At 37.2% G+C, this 19,846-nt stretch overlaps 2 protein-coding genes across 4 annotated transcripts in view; one reads left to right on the top strand and one right to left on the bottom strand.

The window, feature by feature from the left end:
• Nucleotides 1-4,250: 4,250 nt before the first annotated feature.
• On the bottom strand, nt 4,251-9,708 carry LOC113230713 (probable protein BRICK1-B). The gene is made up of 3 exons (XM_026464762.1): nt 9,588-9,708; nt 7,026-7,108; nt 4,251-5,405 (listed from the first exon to the last, which is right to left on the bottom strand). The coding sequence occupies exons 1-3, from the start codon at nt 9,706-9,708 to the stop codon at nt 5,379-5,381; spliced, it is 231 nt and encodes a 76-aa protein (XP_026320547.1). The 3' UTR covers nt 4,251-5,378.
• A 280-nt stretch (nt 9,709-9,988) lies between these two features.
• LOC113230775 (focadhesin) overlaps nt 9,989-19,846 on the top strand; it is a 26,983-nt gene continuing 17,125 nt past the window's right edge. For all 3 annotated transcript variants that reach the window (XR_003310521.1, XM_026464862.1, XM_026464861.1), the window contains exons 1-8: nt 9,989-10,269; nt 11,734-11,937; nt 12,974-13,136; nt 13,912-14,054; nt 14,998-15,149; nt 15,412-15,783; nt 16,942-17,132; nt 18,527-18,631. Coding sequence is in view for 2 of the 3 variants with exons in the window: in XM_026464862.1 (XP_026320647.1) it covers nt 9,989-10,269; nt 11,734-11,937; nt 12,974-13,136; nt 13,912-14,054; nt 14,998-15,149; nt 15,412-15,783; nt 16,942-17,132; nt 18,527-18,631 (1,611 nt within the window). In the remaining variant the exon portion in view is untranslated. The remainder of the gene's footprint in view (nt 10,270-11,733; nt 11,938-12,973; nt 13,137-13,911; nt 14,055-14,997; nt 15,150-15,411; nt 15,784-16,941; nt 17,133-18,526; nt 18,632-19,846) is intronic.

Here is a 19,846-nt window from a genome sequence, read left to right as displayed (position 1 = left end):
CCCGCACTAGGGAAACCCTGTGTCGCGGGTGCCATGGACACATACATAGACACAAACACAAATTACACCCAAACTCACGAGAGAAATAAATGTAGGCCATACAAATATTTCTCCCGGCCCGGGAATCGAACCTAGGACCTCTGCGTGGCAGTCCGGCATGGTAACCGTTCGGCCACGGAAGCAGTTAATAATATAATATGGGTATCATTTTCGAGGTACTTGGGGGTGCTCATTACGAATATGGCACTCATTTCTAAATCCAAGATGGCGGGCACGATTTTTTCAAAAAATGCTATATGGGTATCATTTTCGAGGTATTTGGGGATGCTCAATGTGAATATGGCACTATTTGTAAATCCAAGATGGCGGGCACGATTTTTCAAATAATGGCAAGTTGGATATCGTTTTCGAGGTATTTGGGGGTGCTCATTACGAATATTGCTTTTGTTTGAACTGTCGTGTTTGCCATCTTGGATTTAGAAATGAGTGCCATATTTGTATTGAACATTCCCAAACATCTCGAAAACGATACCCAACTTGCCATTATTCGAAAAATCGCGCCCGCCATCTTGGATTTAGAAATAAGTGCCATATTCGAAACCTAAAACCGAAAATGCCATAAGCAAACATTAAAGAAAATAACTGTTAAAATAGATTAAAAAATTTCTTTTAAGTTGAAACTTTTAAGAAAATAAAATATTTCAATATGAAATATTTCGCTTGAGTTACGAAAAGAAAGACATTATAATAAGCTATCAAAGTTGTACTGGTGGTGCCAACACTATAGTAGAAACAAATATATATTGTAAATTTGTTGCAATATGTGCTCCAATTCAAATAAAATTAAAATAAATAATTATTCAATAAAGCATGAACGCAGAGCCGTTAAAAGTATTGTAAAATAATTAAGTGTCCCAATCACTTACAGGAGTTAACGAAAACATTTAATGTTTATTCGAGTAAATATTAGTTCAAGATGCGCAAATAAATCGAAATTACAGGCACCACTAAAATTTACGTAATATAATTATTTTGAAACAGAATAGCAAAATGGGGAGAAAAAAAATTCGTTACTTTGCAACACTTTCGTATCTTGTTGCCGCGAAATTATTTTTCTGTTTTAGTGAATATTTACATAAAAATATGAGTTGAAACGCATTACTTACTTGTGGAATGCGATGTTAGTGTCTATTTTATGTTTGTCTGTTGTATTTTTACACCCTTTTACCGCACATTTCGTCATTTTTAGCAAAAAAATTTGGAGCTGTTCGCGGTGCAATATGACCTTGAGCACTGACAGCCCGCGCGCTCCTGGGAGCGCGTTTGGAAGCCTCTAACTTGCCTCACTTAGCGTGTGCGGGCTAGGTTTCTATGCGTTATTATTCTAAGCCCTTACCCTTTAAAACCGGAACGCAGTAATGCTCACAGTACTGCTTGGCGGCAGAAATAGATAAGGTGGCAGTACTACTCTGGACGAACTCTTCCACATGGAGTTCTATTGCTACTAAAACTTTAGATCTGCATTAACCTACTTTGGTATTTATGTAAATGATAAATAACCCTGTTTTCATTAGTAGGTCCAACGAAAGATGATGATAATGTTGAACAGATTAAAGGCGCCATTAACTTGGATTTTGTGTTCTTTTTTTTCTTATTTCTCTTGGCTTTTCGCGGTAAGAGTTTTAGCCACTTACAAAGTGTTTTGACTACTACTGTTGTTTTTAAGGAAACTTTTATAATATCATGTAATGTAATCTGGAAACGGAATTATTTATTTTATTGTCTAGTTCGACGTAGATTACTTTTTAACCCCCGAAGCAAAAAGAGGGGAGTTATAATTCGAAGCTTTTGTCTGCGGCGTAATAGGTTCCAAGCAGAAGGACTGACGACCATGAGGAAACGGTCATTTCAAAACAGATTTTTATTTGAAAGCTAACTTTATCAGAATGGTTCTTAGCTGTCTATCTATATGAATATCTTCTGCTTAGCTGTTTAAAGATCATCACCTGTTTCCTGTTAGTATAGGGACCTCAATTTTACTACCACCTCTCCGACTGACGAAATTTGTTAGCCTTAATTTTATACTGTAATCACCCAACTACTACCGCAGAACTAATAGGTCTCGATGAGTTGTTGGCTTAGCATGCATCATTCATAAACTTCATGCAGTCGAGATCTCGGATGACGACTTCACGCATAAACTGCACGCAGTCGAAACCGACTTCATGCTGCCGAGATCGCCTGCATGCAATTAATGCGTGAAGTCGTTATCAACTTCATGCAGTCGATGTCTCGGCTCCGTGAACTTTACGACTTCACGCAAACTGCAAACATGCAGTCAATCTGTTGACTTTTTGGGAGTACACTGTTTTGTACAGGAGTTTTTAAATTTTAAGTTTTTATTAAACAAGCAGAGCCGCGTTCTAATGAAATGCCACGTAAAAATTATCAAGTTTTGGGCTCTGAAATGATGGCGCATACAGGTAAGTGTTAAACAAATAAAAGATATCAATATTTTATAATAATACTTGCATTCATTTATTATTACTAAATAATTATAATATAAAATCTTAAAACTTATATAAATATCATTGTAAATTAGTGCTTACGTTGAAAACTGGAGTTTTTAGGTATTTCCATCTGATAGTTTAAATACTTTATTAAACATCTTACAGCGGGCTGTATAAATGTGTGTCGAGCGCTGAACACCAGAAAACCAGACCAGGCAAATAACGAAATATTAAATTCATTTTACAAGTAATGTGATATAGTGGCACTTCTCAAGAGGCCATTATTTGTATTTGGGTATTTGATATATTTGGCAAACAATTACCATGTGTAGATAGATGTGTGGGAAAGTATTTGCTATGTTCGCCTATTTGACAAATACAACCACCACCAAACACACGGTACCGCGCGCTCGTTGGTTTTTCGATGCACAACAAAGGGTTCACATAGACTAATTCTCATGTATAACGTCGACAACTCCACAATTTGGTCATCTTCATTATTTTATGCGTAGACGATCATATTTGTCTGTATTTGCATGTTTGCTATACGACTCGTATGTCAAATTTTTTTCCAAGTACAGCGCAATAGCGAATATGAACAGACATGAGTAATGCCAACTTAAGACATTATAAGCAGCAATTAAGCACTACAGCAAAATATAACAATCTAACCGGGAAAAGCCAAGAAAAAATGCCACGAAATCATTTAAATTTCGATTTTGAACTTCTCTATAGTATAGACGACGACCTCGGTTGTACAGCGATTACCACTGAGACATACATATATAGATGATATTTCGGGTTAGATTCGCGGTAGAACCAATTCGGGAAATTAACTTTTATACTCAAAGGATAGGGAATTCCTTAGTTTGAGATCAGGTAAATGATATAGTTATTTGGTAGGTGATCAAAACAAAACAGATACCAAGGCAGGTCCTATTTAATTTTAATTTACCTAAATACCATCATGCCCGTCTCTCAATGAGTTAGGCTGGACCGCAACACACTACATTCGATAGATCTCTTTCTTTAACGTGCATCAGTCTTTTAATACACGCCTGTTTGGTCCTGGTGCTTTTGCCTAGGCCTTTTTTATTACTTGTACTATTATGAGATTATAAGAGATAAAGCATTTAATATCCGACCTTGAATACATTGAATACGTCTAAATAGAACTGGCCTATGGACGCACAGGAGGACCACATATACAGAAACACTTTACAAGATTGTGGCACCGCCCTGACTGGCCCGAATCATTTATTGCGTCCAGCGGTACCGACGACGTTGTTATACGTGTCGCGTCTTCATTACTCCACCAAGTCTGCGGATATTGTGGAGTACATGCGAGTGAAGGCCAATGCAAACCTGAGGGTCGAGCGGTTGGAGTCGCGCCACAACGTGAATTTTAATTCATTTGTGGTGCGAGTACCAACTCAACACCTGTCGACCTTCATGAGAGAAGACTTTTGGCCGAAGGGTGTCATATACCGGCGTTTCCGAGGACGGCTACCGGACACTCACGTTGCGTCACACGTCGAAGTACATACGTGTAAATAAATAGTGATATTATCATGTTATATTGTATTTATGATTAGTCCGTAAGGTATTTATTTAATATTTCTGTTATTGTTTTATTATATTATTGTTATATTATATGTATGTTAGTCTGTAAGGTATGTATCTATGGGTCCTAGTTGCCTGAAATAAATAAATAAATAAATAAAATAAAATAAATTAAAGAAGAACCGCTGCTGGAGGCGGCTGTAGATAGGATTCCAAAACAATACATTTTCGACAAAAAGTACAAGATTAGAGAGAACAATTATTCGAAGATCCCAATGAAGGAAGACCCCAAAGACGTTCGCATCTTCACTGACGGGTCCAAAACAAATTCTGGAACAGGTACTGGGGTATTTTCTGAAGACTTCAATATAAGGATTTCAACACCACTTAGCAACCATGACACAGTATTCCAGGTTGAATGTGTGGGTACCGAGTTGGCAACAGATGCAATCATAGCTAGAAGAGTACTACTTCAGAACGAAAAAGAACTACTCCATTTGAATATTCTCCGACAGCAAGTCAGTACTTCACGCACTGGGTGGCTATGATATAAACTCATGGCTCATCCATGAATGCCATCCATGGTTGTGTATGTACACAACCATGTAATCCTACAATGGGTCAAAAGACACAGTGGCTTACGTGGCAAAAACACAGCTGATGAACTGGTCAGATAGGGGTCGGAGATGGACGCTGTAGGACCAGAACCCTCCCCGTCCAATGGTCAATAACAACTGTAGACAAAAGTACAAAAACTTTTCATAATAACACCGACTACCCTTACGGTTTACAGACAGGCTAAGCAAGCATTCCCCATGCTTAATGCCAGTCTATCTCTTAAATTTATTATTTTTTAAACTCAAAAGGAAAGAGGTGCGCATTCAAATAGCAGCTCTAACGGGTCATGGTTCATATAATCGGACAGCCCTCTATGCAGACCGTGCATTAAGGAGGAGGAAACGGCCGCGCACATCCTGCTACAATGTTCCGGCGTGGTCAACTACAGGGTAAAGTACCTAGGAGTGCCGTGGTTGCTCCCCGAAATCTTCAGCAAACCCAAGAAGGCGCTGAGATTCTTGGAAGAACAAGCTCTTTCCTGGGTGGCATAAGTAAGATCCTGCACCCACCACACGCAAAATAGGCGCCCGGTCGTCGAGTTGCAAACAACAGCCCATTACACCATATCATACCTTGAATACATAAACATTGGTGCATGTATAAGCACATCATACACGGCACATGATTACACTAACGTATCCTAATATTTATTTAGAAAATGATTGTCAGTTTTACTTATTACACTGCCTATGTTAAAGTTTCTCCTTTGGTTACCTGTAATGATAAGGAAAATTATCATTATTACTAGAAAATATGTGTTAAGTATATTATTTTATAACCTCGGTGACCCCACAGCTAATAATAAATAATGCACACACTCAGTCCCGCACTAGGGAATCTCTGTGTCGCAAGTGCCTTGGACACACACATAGGCAACCACAAATTACATTGAAACTCACAAAATAAATAAATGTAGGCCGTACAAATATTTATCTCGGTGTGGGAATCGAACCCGGGACCTCTGCGTTCGATTCGGTTACCATGCTAGAACCGTTCGGCCACGGAAGCAGTTAGCACTACGGAAATGAGGTCGTAGATTCTATTCCCTAACAGTAAAGGAAAACATTGTAGTGAAACCACTATGTTTAAGAAGGTATTGTAACTTAGCAAACAATACTACTAAAGTCGTTGTGAGTAGTTTTAAAGGAAAGTTGAAAAACTACATATCTGTATACAAGATTTTTTTAACACTTGTTAATAGATCAGAGACATAATAGAATGGTACCCAAGAGAAGGCAAATGCAGACAGCGAAGGCAGAGAAACAGATGGGAAAATGATCTACAATAGGTGGCAGGTGGCAGTCTCAGGAGGCCTGTCGAAAGACAAGCTGATGATGTGGAGGTAATTTAGTAACAGACAAATTTTGTACATGCATTTATTGAATTATTAATCTTGCAACTATTTATCTTAAGTATTAATTTTTAACTAAAAATTGAAACTGTCATTTTTTCCAAAAATTTGAGAATGGTTCTTTTTATATTTTTCAACAAATCAACCAATGAAATGAATTTGGTAAAATGATCAACAATTTTTTATTTTTTTTTAATAATAATAACGCACACACTCGACATAGCCCCGCATTAGGGTAACCCTGTGTCGCGGGTGCCATGGACACACACATAGACAACCACAAATTACACCCAAACTCACGAGAGAAATAAGTGTAGGCCATACAAATATTTCTCCCGGCCCGGGAATCGAATCTGGGACCTCTGCGTGGCAGTCCGGCATGGTAACCGTTCGGCCACGGAGGCAGTTGTTAATTGGCAATTAAGGCTATAATTGTCTGGAAGAGATCGGTCTTAGCGATAAGACCGCTTTTGCCCACATTAGTTTTAAGTTGTTTATGTAGTGTTCTTGTTCTTGTGTGTGAGCAACAAAGTGTTTATATATCTATTTATGTCTAATAAATATTAAAGTAAAAAAACCACAATTTTCAAATTTTTAAGTTATTGAACATAATTATGCTTGACCACCATGTTTTATAGTGGCCACCATGACCACCATATTCAATTTATTTTGTTACTTCACTAGTTTGTTATAATTATAAATACAAAGATTGAATACTTCAAAAAAATTTGTTCAATACAGCTGGATTCGAACCAACATTTTCCAGCAAACTGTGCCAGACGTTAAGCCAACTAAGCCACGGAACGAAGTAACGGACTTCACGATTTTCGTCGGAGCTTGTTGCAGATCTTTTTTTTGTTTTTAACAACTTTGTTATGTTGTTAAAATTGTCAACTTGAGCAGTGTGTGTTATTTGCTAAGCGACAATATGAAATCCCACACAGCCAGTTTGGTGGACAGCATGGTATATAATATATACTCACACAAGCTTCCAAATAGTCAATTTTCCTCTCTAAATATGTCAACTTTTCATTTAGTGTGGCGAGACGGGATCGGCAAGACATGTCTGAAAAGAAAAACAAAAAGTAAATGTAAGTTAATATAGGAAATGAAACTATTTTTCCGGATTTAAATCGCGTATATTTGTTTTTTCAAACAAACTGACGTTTCGGGCCCTTTACAGGTCCCATGGTCACGGTTGACTGAGGTGGTACAGTCTTCAACCAGTTATGTCTAATATTAATGCAAACCACCCTATTTTTTCCACTATAGTTACAATAGTTATTAATTAAATACCTTATTTTTAATTTTACAAAGAAAACATTCCAATTTACGCTACATTAAGTTTTACAAATTATTTTATTGAATGAATTTTTATTAAGTTTCATTTATTATTAATTATTAATAGAAATTAGAATAAACTAAAACATATTAATTAGTACTGCAGTCTTATGTCTGTTTGGAAGAAAAACAAAAAGTACATAAATGTAAGTTAACATAGGAAATGAAACTATTTTTCCGGATTTAAATCGCGTATATTTGTTTTTTCAAACAAACCGACGTTTCGGGCCCTTTACAGGTCCCATGGTCACGGTTGACATGATGATGACAGTCGAAAACGACTGATTATTTTGAAATTTGGTGCATATATGCATTTGTGTGACCAAAACTTGTAACGTAAATAAATTAATTCTGAATTTGACGTCACTATTGAGGGAAAGTTGTGAAGTATATATTTTTTGTAATTTTGAAGTATAAATATTTTTAAGTTGTTTAAGAAAATAGACAAAAATTGATCATTCTCCCCTTTATCTACGAAACTACTGAGCTTAAAGTTTTGAAAAAAATACAGAGATTGTCTTTAAATCTCTTACTATTGTGCGACTAAACCTATATTGCTGTTGGAATCCGGTGTAATATGTTAATCGATATTAAAGTTAAATCAGTGGATGGCGCAACACTATTTATCTAGCACACATGCACATTATATGCACACAGATGTATTTTTGTTTTGGTCTCGTCTCCAATACTCCAGGGCCAATCTATGAATATACTAAATCTATGGATTTTATTGACTGCTTTGATGACATATTGCAGTGATTGAAATAGTTGTTTACTTAAATTTCTAGCAACCAAATGTTGTCTATGAATGACGCAATGTACAGCAAGGACATTTGGAATTTTATTTTTTAAGTACGCTATGAAGCCTTTATGGCACCCTGGCGTAGCCAGAGCGCCAACGTAGCAACTGATATAATATTTTTCAAGGGAACCTCTTTCTCATCACAAAACTCCTGTGTTATGACACCAATGTTTTGAATATGGTTTCGCTTTTTGTATCGGTCACTAAATTTCTAGCAAAAACAATAGTTCTTTACATATTTTCTCATCTTTAATAAACCTCACGTAAGACAGCAACAATGCTTCATTAGTTGGTAAAGTGGATTCATCGAACTGAATGGAGAATTGACTAGTCCTCAGATGATTGCACAAATGTTTTTAGACAATATTCGAAAATGTTTTTAGACATAGAAGGCATAAAAGCGACGATGGGATTGTGGGACTTTTAATGAATCCGAATTTAATTATGTATATTTAAATATTTATTCTGCACAGTATTGCAGTCTCTTCTTTTCTACTTCCGACATTGTTTTGTTTTGAGAAATGTGTAAATAAGTGTTGAACTTAAGTACTGCTTATCTATTACGTGCGAAACGGCAAATGAAAATAAAATTAATATTACGTTGTTTATATAGGACTGCATAAGCAGCACGCACTGACAGGAATAAGACAAACATGCATAAACTCATTTATCTCATTCGACACTCAACCATACTCAACAAGTAAGAACAAGTATTCTATGAACCAGTCGATTGATACAGGAATGCACAAATCGGGATATTTAACAAAAATTTGTTAAAACATGATTGCCTGCAGTCTATCATCTACGAAAATTACCTATCTAGGAATACTAATAACTATTACAATGCGAGACTGTGTCTGTTTCTTTTTTTATTTGTTTGTTTGTATCTACTTTCATTTAGAAATGGAGCGACCGATTGACATGATTTTTATTTTATTTATTCAATAAAACAGGACGGATATATGAACTACACGGAGAGAAATGTCAAACTAAGTTAGTTTGAGCAATCTCTTAATTAACAATAGTTGATGTTCACAAGTTGTAGTTGTATGATTTATATTTTCTTTCAAATGAATACCTAGATGATAGCTCTGTGATTGCTGCATAAATTGCTGAATAAAAACAAAATTCTCTGTATATGTGCACATAGTTTTATGTAAATAAACTGTTAATACTAGTTACCAATAAAGTTTTAAGCCAGTAACTTCGTTGATATGATGGATATTATGTACTCTGTGTGGAGTGGTATGCTCCGACATTTAACTGTAAATTGGCTCTAAATTACTATTTATTAAAAATGTATAGTTTGTACTGGACATGTATAGTAATTATAAATACACGAAACCAAACAAGAAACACATTATTTCTTGTTTTTCAATGTCAAAGTAAAAGTATTACTCACCGAAAGAGTTAAGGAAATCAGTGATCTTTTTTATACTTCCCGTGATTACTTCGATATATTCTCGGTTTGCCCAATCTTGCTGAATTTGTTTTTGAATCGTTTCTCGTGGTGGAGCCGACATTTTTGTTAAAATTTATGATAATTACACAAATAGTGCAAAATCCACACTGAGCGATGAATGAAATTGATTGAAGGAATGAAATGAAATTGAATGATTTTAGTAGCTTTTAACTGTTTTTTGACATTTGTAAAGTACGTCAGAAAGTTTAATTCTCTTTATGGCAACACCTGTATTTTGAATTTAAAAAAATAAACATAACCTTTACATAAACAGCTGTTTCTAAAAACAAAGTTTTTTTGCGGTATCGTTGACTATTTTTAATCAATTTGACAAAGTGAAAATGGATGAAATAGAGTACAAGTTGGATACTAATAACAGTGTGCTAGTGGTGAACGCGATAGATAAGTTGATATCTGCTATAAAATCAAAGTTCAAGCCGACGGAACGACAGCGGTTTGTGGTGGAGAATGAGGAGCTAAAGTTTTTGCGCGAAAAATGTTCGTCGAAGGATCGTATGGTGAGCCTAACGGCGTGCCAAGGGCTATTGGCTCTGGTGGAGCTTGGAGTTTTGGAGATTGGACACACTATGTCTACTGTAATAACTTTGCTACCTAGTGCTCAGTGAGTTGGTGTCTTATAGATTTCAAGACTTTCGTGGTTATTCACTAAATGATTATCACTAATATCAGGATTCTTACCACGACCAGCGTGCAACCGTTCCGAAATATCAGGAAAATAAAAAGAATTCGTACTGTGGTAAGAAAACTGATATTAGTGATAATAATTTAGTTGGTGTATTGTTTACAAAAATTGTTAAGTCTCCAGAAAACTTTAGCAATTCGTTCCCAAAGATTAACTCAACCTTGTCAGGTTCGAGTAGTGATCAACTATATTCCAATAAATTATAACTTTCCACGCTGACATCGGTCAAAAGTTTGTTACTGAACGAAAACGACACCTAACTTTGTTTTACTAAACGATTTTATTTTTTATTTCCCGCTAAATAAAACTTCCTACAATGTTTCTAAAAGAAAGAAAATAACATGAGCTCTCAAATTATATTTTTGTAATGTCATTAAAATATATATATAACCGTCATTGTGAATAAAAACCGCCGAAGTATTTTAATAACCGGCAATCTATCTCACTACCGCTACACATGTCTCTCAACCCTGACATTGGCAAAATCGTCGCGCAAAACGACGGAGCCATAGACACAAAAGTTGAAGTTGAAGTTGAAGTTTGAGCTCCGGTTTTAACATAGTTACATTATTTTTTCATGTAAACATTATGTTAACTCGTGGATTTGCTATTGTAAAGTAGAAATAAAATGGCTAAGAATAGTCAGAAAGATAGAGTTTCATAGATAGAGTTTCATAGTTAGGTGTGTTACTCAAATTGCATTACGGGATCAAGTGAATATTTGTATGTCTCGGATTCTATATTTATACTATACGGTAGTGCAAGAGTGGGATGACATTTACAGAGTGAGCAGGATAGGACAGCTGGAAATGGTTAAATCAACTTGCAGCAGTCTCTAGCTTCTCTCTTACAGCACACCCTTCTGATGTCTAATACCTTTACTAGCCTATATATGAGATCTCTTATTCAATATGTAGTTGGACAACATTCAGGGTATTAGATGTTATGAACCAGACTGAAATTTTAAAGTTACTATTTACAAATCACAATTTTTTTATAATATGAAGTGGTGGGTCGGGCACGTCGTTTGCCTCATGATAAGCTACACTGGTTCATAACAGTTGAAGTGCGTCTCAGAGCTTTAATTCGCAAAGATCTTAGGGTTACTGCCACTGCGCCTGTCACCCTGAGACTTAAGTTGACTAGTCCCATGTGCCTGTAATTTCACCAGCACCCTTACTCTTCAAAAGCGAACACAGTAATGCTGACATTACTGCTGGCGGCAGAAATAGATAAGGTGGCAGTACTTCCCTGGACAAACTCTCACAAGGAGCTCTACTGCTACTGAATATCACTGTGTTGAATAATAAGGTCAAATCTGTTATACATTTAATATTTATGTGAAAAAAAAATATAGTGAAATAAATAAACCATAATTTTCAGTAACTATTCAGCCATAATATCAACAATGGCAGGCCTTCTCACACTAGATCTGCGGTCCCGCCTGATCCCCGGGCAGTTGTACACATGTCAATTTGGGTTACGCTCCCCACAACACCCTCTTGTTACCGTATTGGAGCAGAATAAAGGCTCTGAAGATGAAGTACTCGCTCAGATGCATGCTCTGTGTACACATCCAGATTACACGTAAGTATGTATGAAGTTGTTGTAGAATGTTACTGACTGAGGAATATGAATATAAGTTAGAATAGAAATACATAACGAAGAGTTTAATCCAAACTTTTTAGTCCATGTCACAGTGGCCATTAGGTAGGCAGATCGCCTGTGGCGTCTGGCACTGAGTGTATATTCAAGAATTGCCACCTATTTGCTACCTTTTCTAAATAATTGCTAGGTTTGATATATTCTGAGAAATTAAAAAAATAGGTAGCAAATCGTGAATGTCCACTTAGTGTCAGACGCCACAGGCGATCAGCCATCCTGACGGTCACCATGTTACAGTGGAAATAGAACTAGATGAAGCACTGATAACACTCTGCGAATATCCACAATTATGAACTTCTTTAGTTATGTGCTTCGAACTCCTGTTATCAAATAAAGAACCTAACTTGGTACTTGATGCAACGGGCTGGTATCTGCAACTCGACGACAAGGCGCCTATTTTGCGCGTGGTGGGTGCAGGGAATCTCAGCAGCGTCCTTGGTTTGCTGAAGACTTCGGGGAGCGACCTTGGCACTCCAAGGTACTTTGCCCTGTAGTTGGCCACGCCGGAGCACTGAAGTAGGATGTGCGCATGTCACCTCTCCCTCCATGCACGCTCTGCATAGAGGGCTGTCTGTGATACCTAAATTGAAAAGGTGTTTATTGTATGGACCATGACCTAAAGAATCTAAATAGTGGTAGTATTCTAGAGGCAGACAGTTGGCAACGGTTCAAATCCCTGAGGCGGCATGTACTTTATGACTTTAACTTCTAACTTTGGCATAACATTTATGAATGTTTACTTGTAATACGTCTCATGAATGGCTAAGGAACATAACAATAAAACTTGCATATTGAAGAAGTTTTCCAACCCTGGAAACTGTTCATATTCCCCCAAACTTCATTGGACCAGCACAGTGGACTATGCTTAAGGGAGACCCATTCCCTGCAGTGGAATGTGCAGACAAAAGCGTCAATTATATAGTTTTTTTATTCTGTCAATCGCCATATTCATTACCAGGATATCATCAAATAGCCTGGAATTACTACGACCCGTCTTCCTCTGGCTGGCTTGTGAAGGTACTCAACATGAGGCGGGCGCGCGCCCATGGCAGTTGCTGCTCAGTTTGCCACACAGCACAGCACAGACTGATTTATTGCTGGCTTGTCTCACATGCCATCAGGTATGGCTTAATTAACTACAGCTGAATTTCTAAATTCCAGCAGAACAATACATTCTTAATTAAATATTTATTGAATTGATATTCAATTATTTTTTGTGAAATTACTTCACTAGTTTGTTATAATTATTAATACAAAGATGGAACACTTAGGAAAAATTCCTTCGATCTGGATTCTTCGATTGGAACCGACGTCTATGCCACGGAACGAACCAGCGGACCTCACGAATTTTTCTATGTGGTTGTTGTTGAATCTTTGTATTTGGCTTTCAACGACTTTTTAGGCGTAGCGCCATCCGTAGAATTCTATCAAAGTATTTCGTCACCCAGTTAGAAACCTTTACAGCTACCAGCTCTGGCTAGAGATGTCGCTGTTAATTGCAAATAAGATTAATTCATAGATTGTCCCGTCACTTGATGTTATTAAGAAAAAAAAGATTTCTTTTTAGAGATTAATAATTATAACAATACATTCATAATTTAATTATTTCTTTGCACACACCCGTAGCCCCGGACTAGGAAAACCCTGTATCGCGAGTGCCATACTCAAACTCACGAGATAAATAAATGTGGGCCATACAAATATTTCTACCGGCCTGGGAATTGAACCCGGGACCTCTGTGTGACAGACCAGCATGGTAACCATTCGGCCACAGATGTAGCTTGTTATATTCTTTTCTTTAACTAATTATGCCTGCAATTTAGCCAAATGTAATAAAGAAAACTGCATTGGGTCAATATAGAAAACCTCTGCCCAATGGTATATAAACCATTATAGATCTGCAACCCGTCTCAATGTGAGCGCGCACTGGCCTGCTACTGCGCAGTGGGCGACGCGGCCGTGTACCAGCAGAAAAAGGACCTCGTCATGGCCTTACTGCCCATGCTGGCGAGGATATCCACAGAGCTGGTAAAGAATGGGTAATCATACATTCAATTTATTTATTATTTTCTAGTTTGTAAAATAGTAATTATTATTATCTCAAATTAAGTCTTTTGCGTGTTTGTTGCATGCACTGGTCCATTCATACATTAATCTCAGATGTATTGAGTGTACGACTTGTCGAATTCTTAAGTTGCTAACATGCAGTCAATATTTGCAGTTATTGCGTGAAGTCGTAATGCTGCATGCAGCCGAGAACACGACTGCATGAAGTCAGTTTCGAACGCGTTTTAGTTGTGTATTGTGAGCATTTAGAAAAATACCGAAAATTAATGTTATATATATAGATATAGCTACAAGGAGCGACATAGAGTTGTTAAAACCACCAAAATAATTCATTATTAACTTTAATAAATATTATTAACTTAATATTATTAACTTTTTCCAATTCCGGAAATGGTTTTACTGCATCGTAAGACAAAACTACTGACCTAGGAAGTCGAAGTTGGATTTTAAAGTAATCCTAATGGTGTCATGTAAAAAAAAATCAGTAGATAGCCGATCTTTTACCAAAGCAGAGAATAAAAAGTAACGATAATAGTCACTCTCCGCCCCTCCCTATCTTTAGATACCACACCGCGCCCCGCATATTGACGGAACGGCAACAAGGCTGTCAGTTATCCAATCCAACTACGACTTCCTATGTCAGTAGTTTGTCTACACATGTATCTACGTGGAACGCCTTTTTCCGGCCATTGTTAACAATACACAAATTGTAATAAGTGAATATAGAGGGAATTGAACTGATGCACAATGGCGTAGGCAACTATTTTTAGATGTCCTTTAAGCAACAAAATTGTCTTTGGTGCATTACCCAGAAAGCTCAGATCGGAAACAAATAGAAAACTTTGGTTCCCAAATTAATCACCCGCCACAAGTGTGTTGTTTGTGTATCTGTGTTCTGTATATAAATGTCTTCAGGAGAGACCCACGCGCTTGCTACAGCCTTATTGAGCGTTGCTTCGCTTTGGACGCGCCTGAGCTGAAGTCAGTGGCCGGACTCACCGTCATGCTGTTGGCTGAAAACCTCGTCCACAGTTCTGCGCTCTACCTACTTGAGCTCTTCAACCTGTGTAAGCATAATCATATTTCCGCCGCCAAGTAGCAATGTGAACATTACTGCGTTTCGGTTTTGAAGTTTACACGTTACACGGGACTTGACAACTTATGTCTCAGGGTGACGCAGTGGCAGTGCCCTTCAGATCTTTGCGATTTAAAGCTCTGAGTGGCACAGCAACTGTTTTAGACAGGCGTGTAGCTTACCATCAGGCGCACGACATGTTCGTCCAATCAGTTAGTATTATTAAAAGTAAAAACTTTTCTTAAAATTTCTAGGTCTCAACGTAATAACCAAATACGAATACTCTACGATATCACTTAACACGTTCGCTGCCCTCTCTCTGCAATGGCTGCATCTGCCGTCCTATTTGACATCGTCGGCGTTAAAAATAGCATCGAAAATTCTCGATATACACGAAAATGATTTTCGAGAAGATCGCCTCCACATGCCTAATTTAATGGCGAACAAAACGTTTCAAAGTTTGCTCTATACGGATGGACATCTGTCGACAGTTTTCAAGTTAAATCAAATTTGGGAGAGAATAAGGGATTACCCAGATAAATTGAAGAGTTGGCTTCGTGATTTGGAAAATGTACAGGATAGTTTGGTGATTGAGTGGCTTCCGTTTTTGTTTGGTGTTATTTTGGGTGAGTTCAAGTTGGTCTTTTCTTTAGTCTACCAGAAAATTGAGTTATGGACGGTGAAATGTTACACAGGGTTATTTGTAAATAAACTCGGTACAGATTACTAAAAAAACCGACTTCAAAAGTTCGTGGAATCACATCTATTTGACAAGTTTTATTGAAATCAGTTGCCGGAAAGCGCGCAAAACCGGATTCATCCCCTAGTTTGCCACCCTTAGAGGTGGAATATTTTCTTCAAATTTAAGTGGGACGAATATCGAAGTACCCTCTTTCTAACAAAAAAAGAATCATCAATATCAGTTCACAAATGCCCGAGTTATAGCGTAACAAAAAAAATACAGTTGAATTGAGAACTTCCTCCGTTTTTGAAGTCGGTTAAATGCTAACAACCTCGCAGGATTATATTACTAACATCTTAAACATCAACTTTTGTTAATTACGTAGGCTGCCGCCGGAGGATTTAAAAAAAACGAAATTTAATTTTAACTAATTTATTAAAAGATAAAAATTACAATATAATTATTACATGCTAATGCTAATGCCTAGGTTCGATGTTAGAAACCGAGTGTCCATAAAAAATTATAAAGTACGCAAACTGGGGGAAACGCTGACGTTGGTCACGTTGCTGACACTGCTTGCACGCGCTGCTGCGATGCCGCTTCAGCGATATAATTTGGTAATTTATTTCAGCGATATAATTCGTTCCATGACTTTCATTAATTCATTAGACATTCATTTTGTATGTGTGTACATAAGTAAAAATATTTAAATACATAGACGACGCTTGAACACTTGAACTTTCTACTAAATTCAGATCTAAAAGAATCGAAAAAAAGTCTTTTAAAAAAGGCATGTTTTGTGCAAAAAAACCATGAAACAAAAGATATTGTTTTGTGTATGTATATAGTTTTTAATATTATACGAATAAACTTAATGTAAAACATTAACTCACAGGACGCAATACAAATAGAGCGCATAATACCTCCTTTTGAAATAGCGGTTTTTTTCGCATTTTGTTTTTAATAATTACGGTATTTCAGAGAGAGGTAACATCCACTCTATATGTACTACCCGGTGATTAGGCAAATACACTCGCGCCTTTTCCGATCTTTGCAAATTAAATAAGTAGAAAAATGCTCTCTAGCTTTGTATTGTTTGCAGAAAAGCGTAAAGACCCATGGTACGAGGATATAACAGTGCAGGCAATAAACTCAGTGAGCACCTTAGTGAACACTAAGAAGGAGGTCTCGGTGCAAGTGTTGCCAGTGCTTCTTTATAAAATCGCCAACGACACATCGCCGAAAGTTAAAATGAACTGTCTGAAGGCACTGCCGCTCATGGCTAAGGCGAAGGTGAGTTATCTTCTTCCATTAGTTTAAATAACAAGAGTGGTACATAGGTGTAAATAAAATCCGACTCTGCTGAGCAGTATTGGGTAAGCTACGCCTTACCTTATTGTCCAAAATACCACAGTAACTCAAGGCAAAAGTCTTTAACCAGTGTGAGTTTGCCAATGAGGACTTAAAGCTGCTAATAGATCGACTGCATGCAGTTAATGCATGAAATCGTTATCAACTTCATGCAGTCGAGGTCTCGGATGACGATTTCACGCGTGCAGTTAATGTGTGAAATCGTTATCAACTTCATGCCGTCGAGGTCTCGAATAACGACTGCACGCATTAACTGCATGCAGTCAAAACCGACTTCATACAGCCGAGATCGATTGCATGCAGTTAATGCGTGAAGTCGTTATCAACTTCATGCAGTCGAGGTCTCGGATAACGACTTCACGCATGCAGTTAATCATTATTATGCAGAGATTACGCAAGCAATAACTTTGGTATGAAAAGGGAGACTTTTTACCGCGTCTTCAAAAAAACAGACTATAGTTTGTAATTATTATTGATACAAAGATCGAACAACACAAAAATAATGCTTCGACCTGACTGAACTCGAACCAGCGTCTGTTGCCACACCGGGGCTACCATACTTACCAATCGAATTACAGGCCGAGGCAGCAGATCTTACGAACTTCTCTGTGCTTATTTTTTTAAATTTATTTATTTATTGGTTCAGCAACAGCTTAACACACTTAACATTTACATACATTCATTGACTTACAATTATATGGACGTCGGGTCCGCGCTAAAAAGTGTCCGCACTTGTAAGGCGCTAAAATCGTATACAGAGCGCCAAACTCCGCTTTAGTCTTCATTTGTTCTACTGACAGCGCGATACTGCGATGACATTACAATTTAAATTTCGAATAGGTTGACTTGGGACATTTTTTCGTGGTTTTTGTATTAGACCCGTCGTCCATTTATTTGTAAGTCAATGCATACATTATTAAAATAATACAATCTAGTATGTGAGCCAATTACAGCCGAACACAGCATTGTCATGATCACTTAAAATAATAAACTATATGCATTATTCTATTATAAATATACATTTAATTCCTATTGTTTACATCAGATTAATTTTAAATATACATAAAAGACAAAATTGATTTGTTCAAAAATAAAAAAATGAGAAATTTAATTATCTACCTATATTTGAGGAGTGGGCTGCGACAACTTTGTCCTTACGACGGGGAAAACTGTATTACTGTAAACTTATTGTTGTTATTGGGTTTAAATGGCTTTTGTGCCGTCAGCGCCACCTGTTAGAATATTATGAAAGTTTATTTGCTGAAGTGGCCCGGTCAGATCGAAGCAAGTTTTATTTATCAAACTAATTTTTACAGGTAAACGTGCCAACGATAGTTGCGATATTGAACAAATTAAGATCCAACAAAGGTGTGCCCACTTCATTCCTCATCATGTTGTACACCAGACTGGCTGAAACGCAGGTAAGTTTAACTGGAATACAACTCGTGCCCCAATAACCCCTTTAACATATGAATGGATATAACGGGGGACGCTCCGGAGGGACATTTACGGAAAAACCGTCTTCTGTAATTGCGGCGGTTTAGAAATGAAAATGTTGCTCAATGGAACAAAAAGCAGTTTATTACGTGTACTTAACTTCCATACACTTAACTGGGGAAATGGTTACCTATCAGTAGCCCGGAATGACATTTTTCAGAAATAACGTTTGGTCGAAATTTTATAACCTCGAAAGTAATTTTGAGAGGAAAATGTTTTTTCTTTTAAACCTAACTTAATCTAACCGGACCTAATCGTGTCTTTGCGATAAACATTCAACATACCCTGGAAGAACAACTGTTTCGTTATAATTCGGTTGTCGGTTTAATGAAAATTCGAACAAACGTTATTTCGGACAAAACATTTTCGACTTTGTGACAGGTATCCTAGGGAAATATATCGCGAATGATATAATTTAATTATAATGCACTTCAAGGCCATTCCAAATAATGAAGAATGTCCACTGACGGTTTTCCCCGCCTGCCTATCCCTACATTCATGTCATGACAGGAGCGCCTACATTGCAACATTGGAAGTTGCCATATTGTTTTTGTAGCAACAGAGCTCTTTATGAAAGAATTCGTCCAGGGAAATACTGTCACCTTACCTATTCTGCCGCCAAGTAAGGGTAAGGTGTTGATGAAACAGACACATGAGACTTATAACTTATGTCTCAGGGTGCAGTGGCAGTGCCCCTCAGATTTTTGTGATTTTTAGCTCTGAGCGGCCCTGTAACGTTTATGAACAGGCGTATCGCTTACCATCAGATGCACAACTCGTTCGTCCTGTCACTTGATAAAAAATACATAGTGGTGACCTCTACAATTATCTAACGAATTAATATTAACGCCATCCATTTGTTACAAATAAGAAGTCAGTGTTTTCTTGTTGTTTTTTTTTCAATTTATTTGCGATTTCTTAATGTATGTTCATCATTAATACAAGTTACATTATAATTTACGATCTTACTTCTTTTTTAAAGTATATGTAAGTGCACATTTGACCTCCATCTCACCTGATGGATACGATGATGACGATGGAGCATAGCATGCACACCTAAATGCCTATTCGCTCTTGTCTAGAAAAGGCCCAAGTTATAGCGTTCAGGTAACATGTCTGCAGGCAGGGACTTCCACTCC

This window comes from Hyposmocoma kahamanoa, unplaced genomic scaffold (assembly GCF_003589595.1).
Source record: "Hyposmocoma kahamanoa isolate Upper Pololo Valley unplaced genomic scaffold, ASM358959v1 64, whole genome shotgun sequence".
Classification (NCBI taxonomy): Eukaryota; Metazoa; Arthropoda; class Insecta; order Lepidoptera; family Cosmopterigidae; genus Hyposmocoma; species Hyposmocoma kahamanoa.
This window is presented reverse-complemented; position numbering and strand designations above follow the sequence as displayed.

Bases quoted from the DNA above. Each gene is read 5' to 3' on its own strand.
- LOC113230713 (XM_026464762.1), bottom strand. From the start codon at position 9,708: ATGTCGGCTCCACCACGAGAAACGATTCAAAAACAAATTCAGCAAGAT. The intron at 7,109-9,587 runs GTGAGTAATACT...TTTTCTTTTCAG, and splicing joins TGATTTCCTTAACTCTTTCG to ACATGTCTTGCCGATCCCGT. The intron at 5,406-7,025 runs GTGAGTATATAT...TTATCATTACAG, and splicing joins TTGACTATTTGGAAGCTTGT to GTAACCAAAGGAGAAACTTT.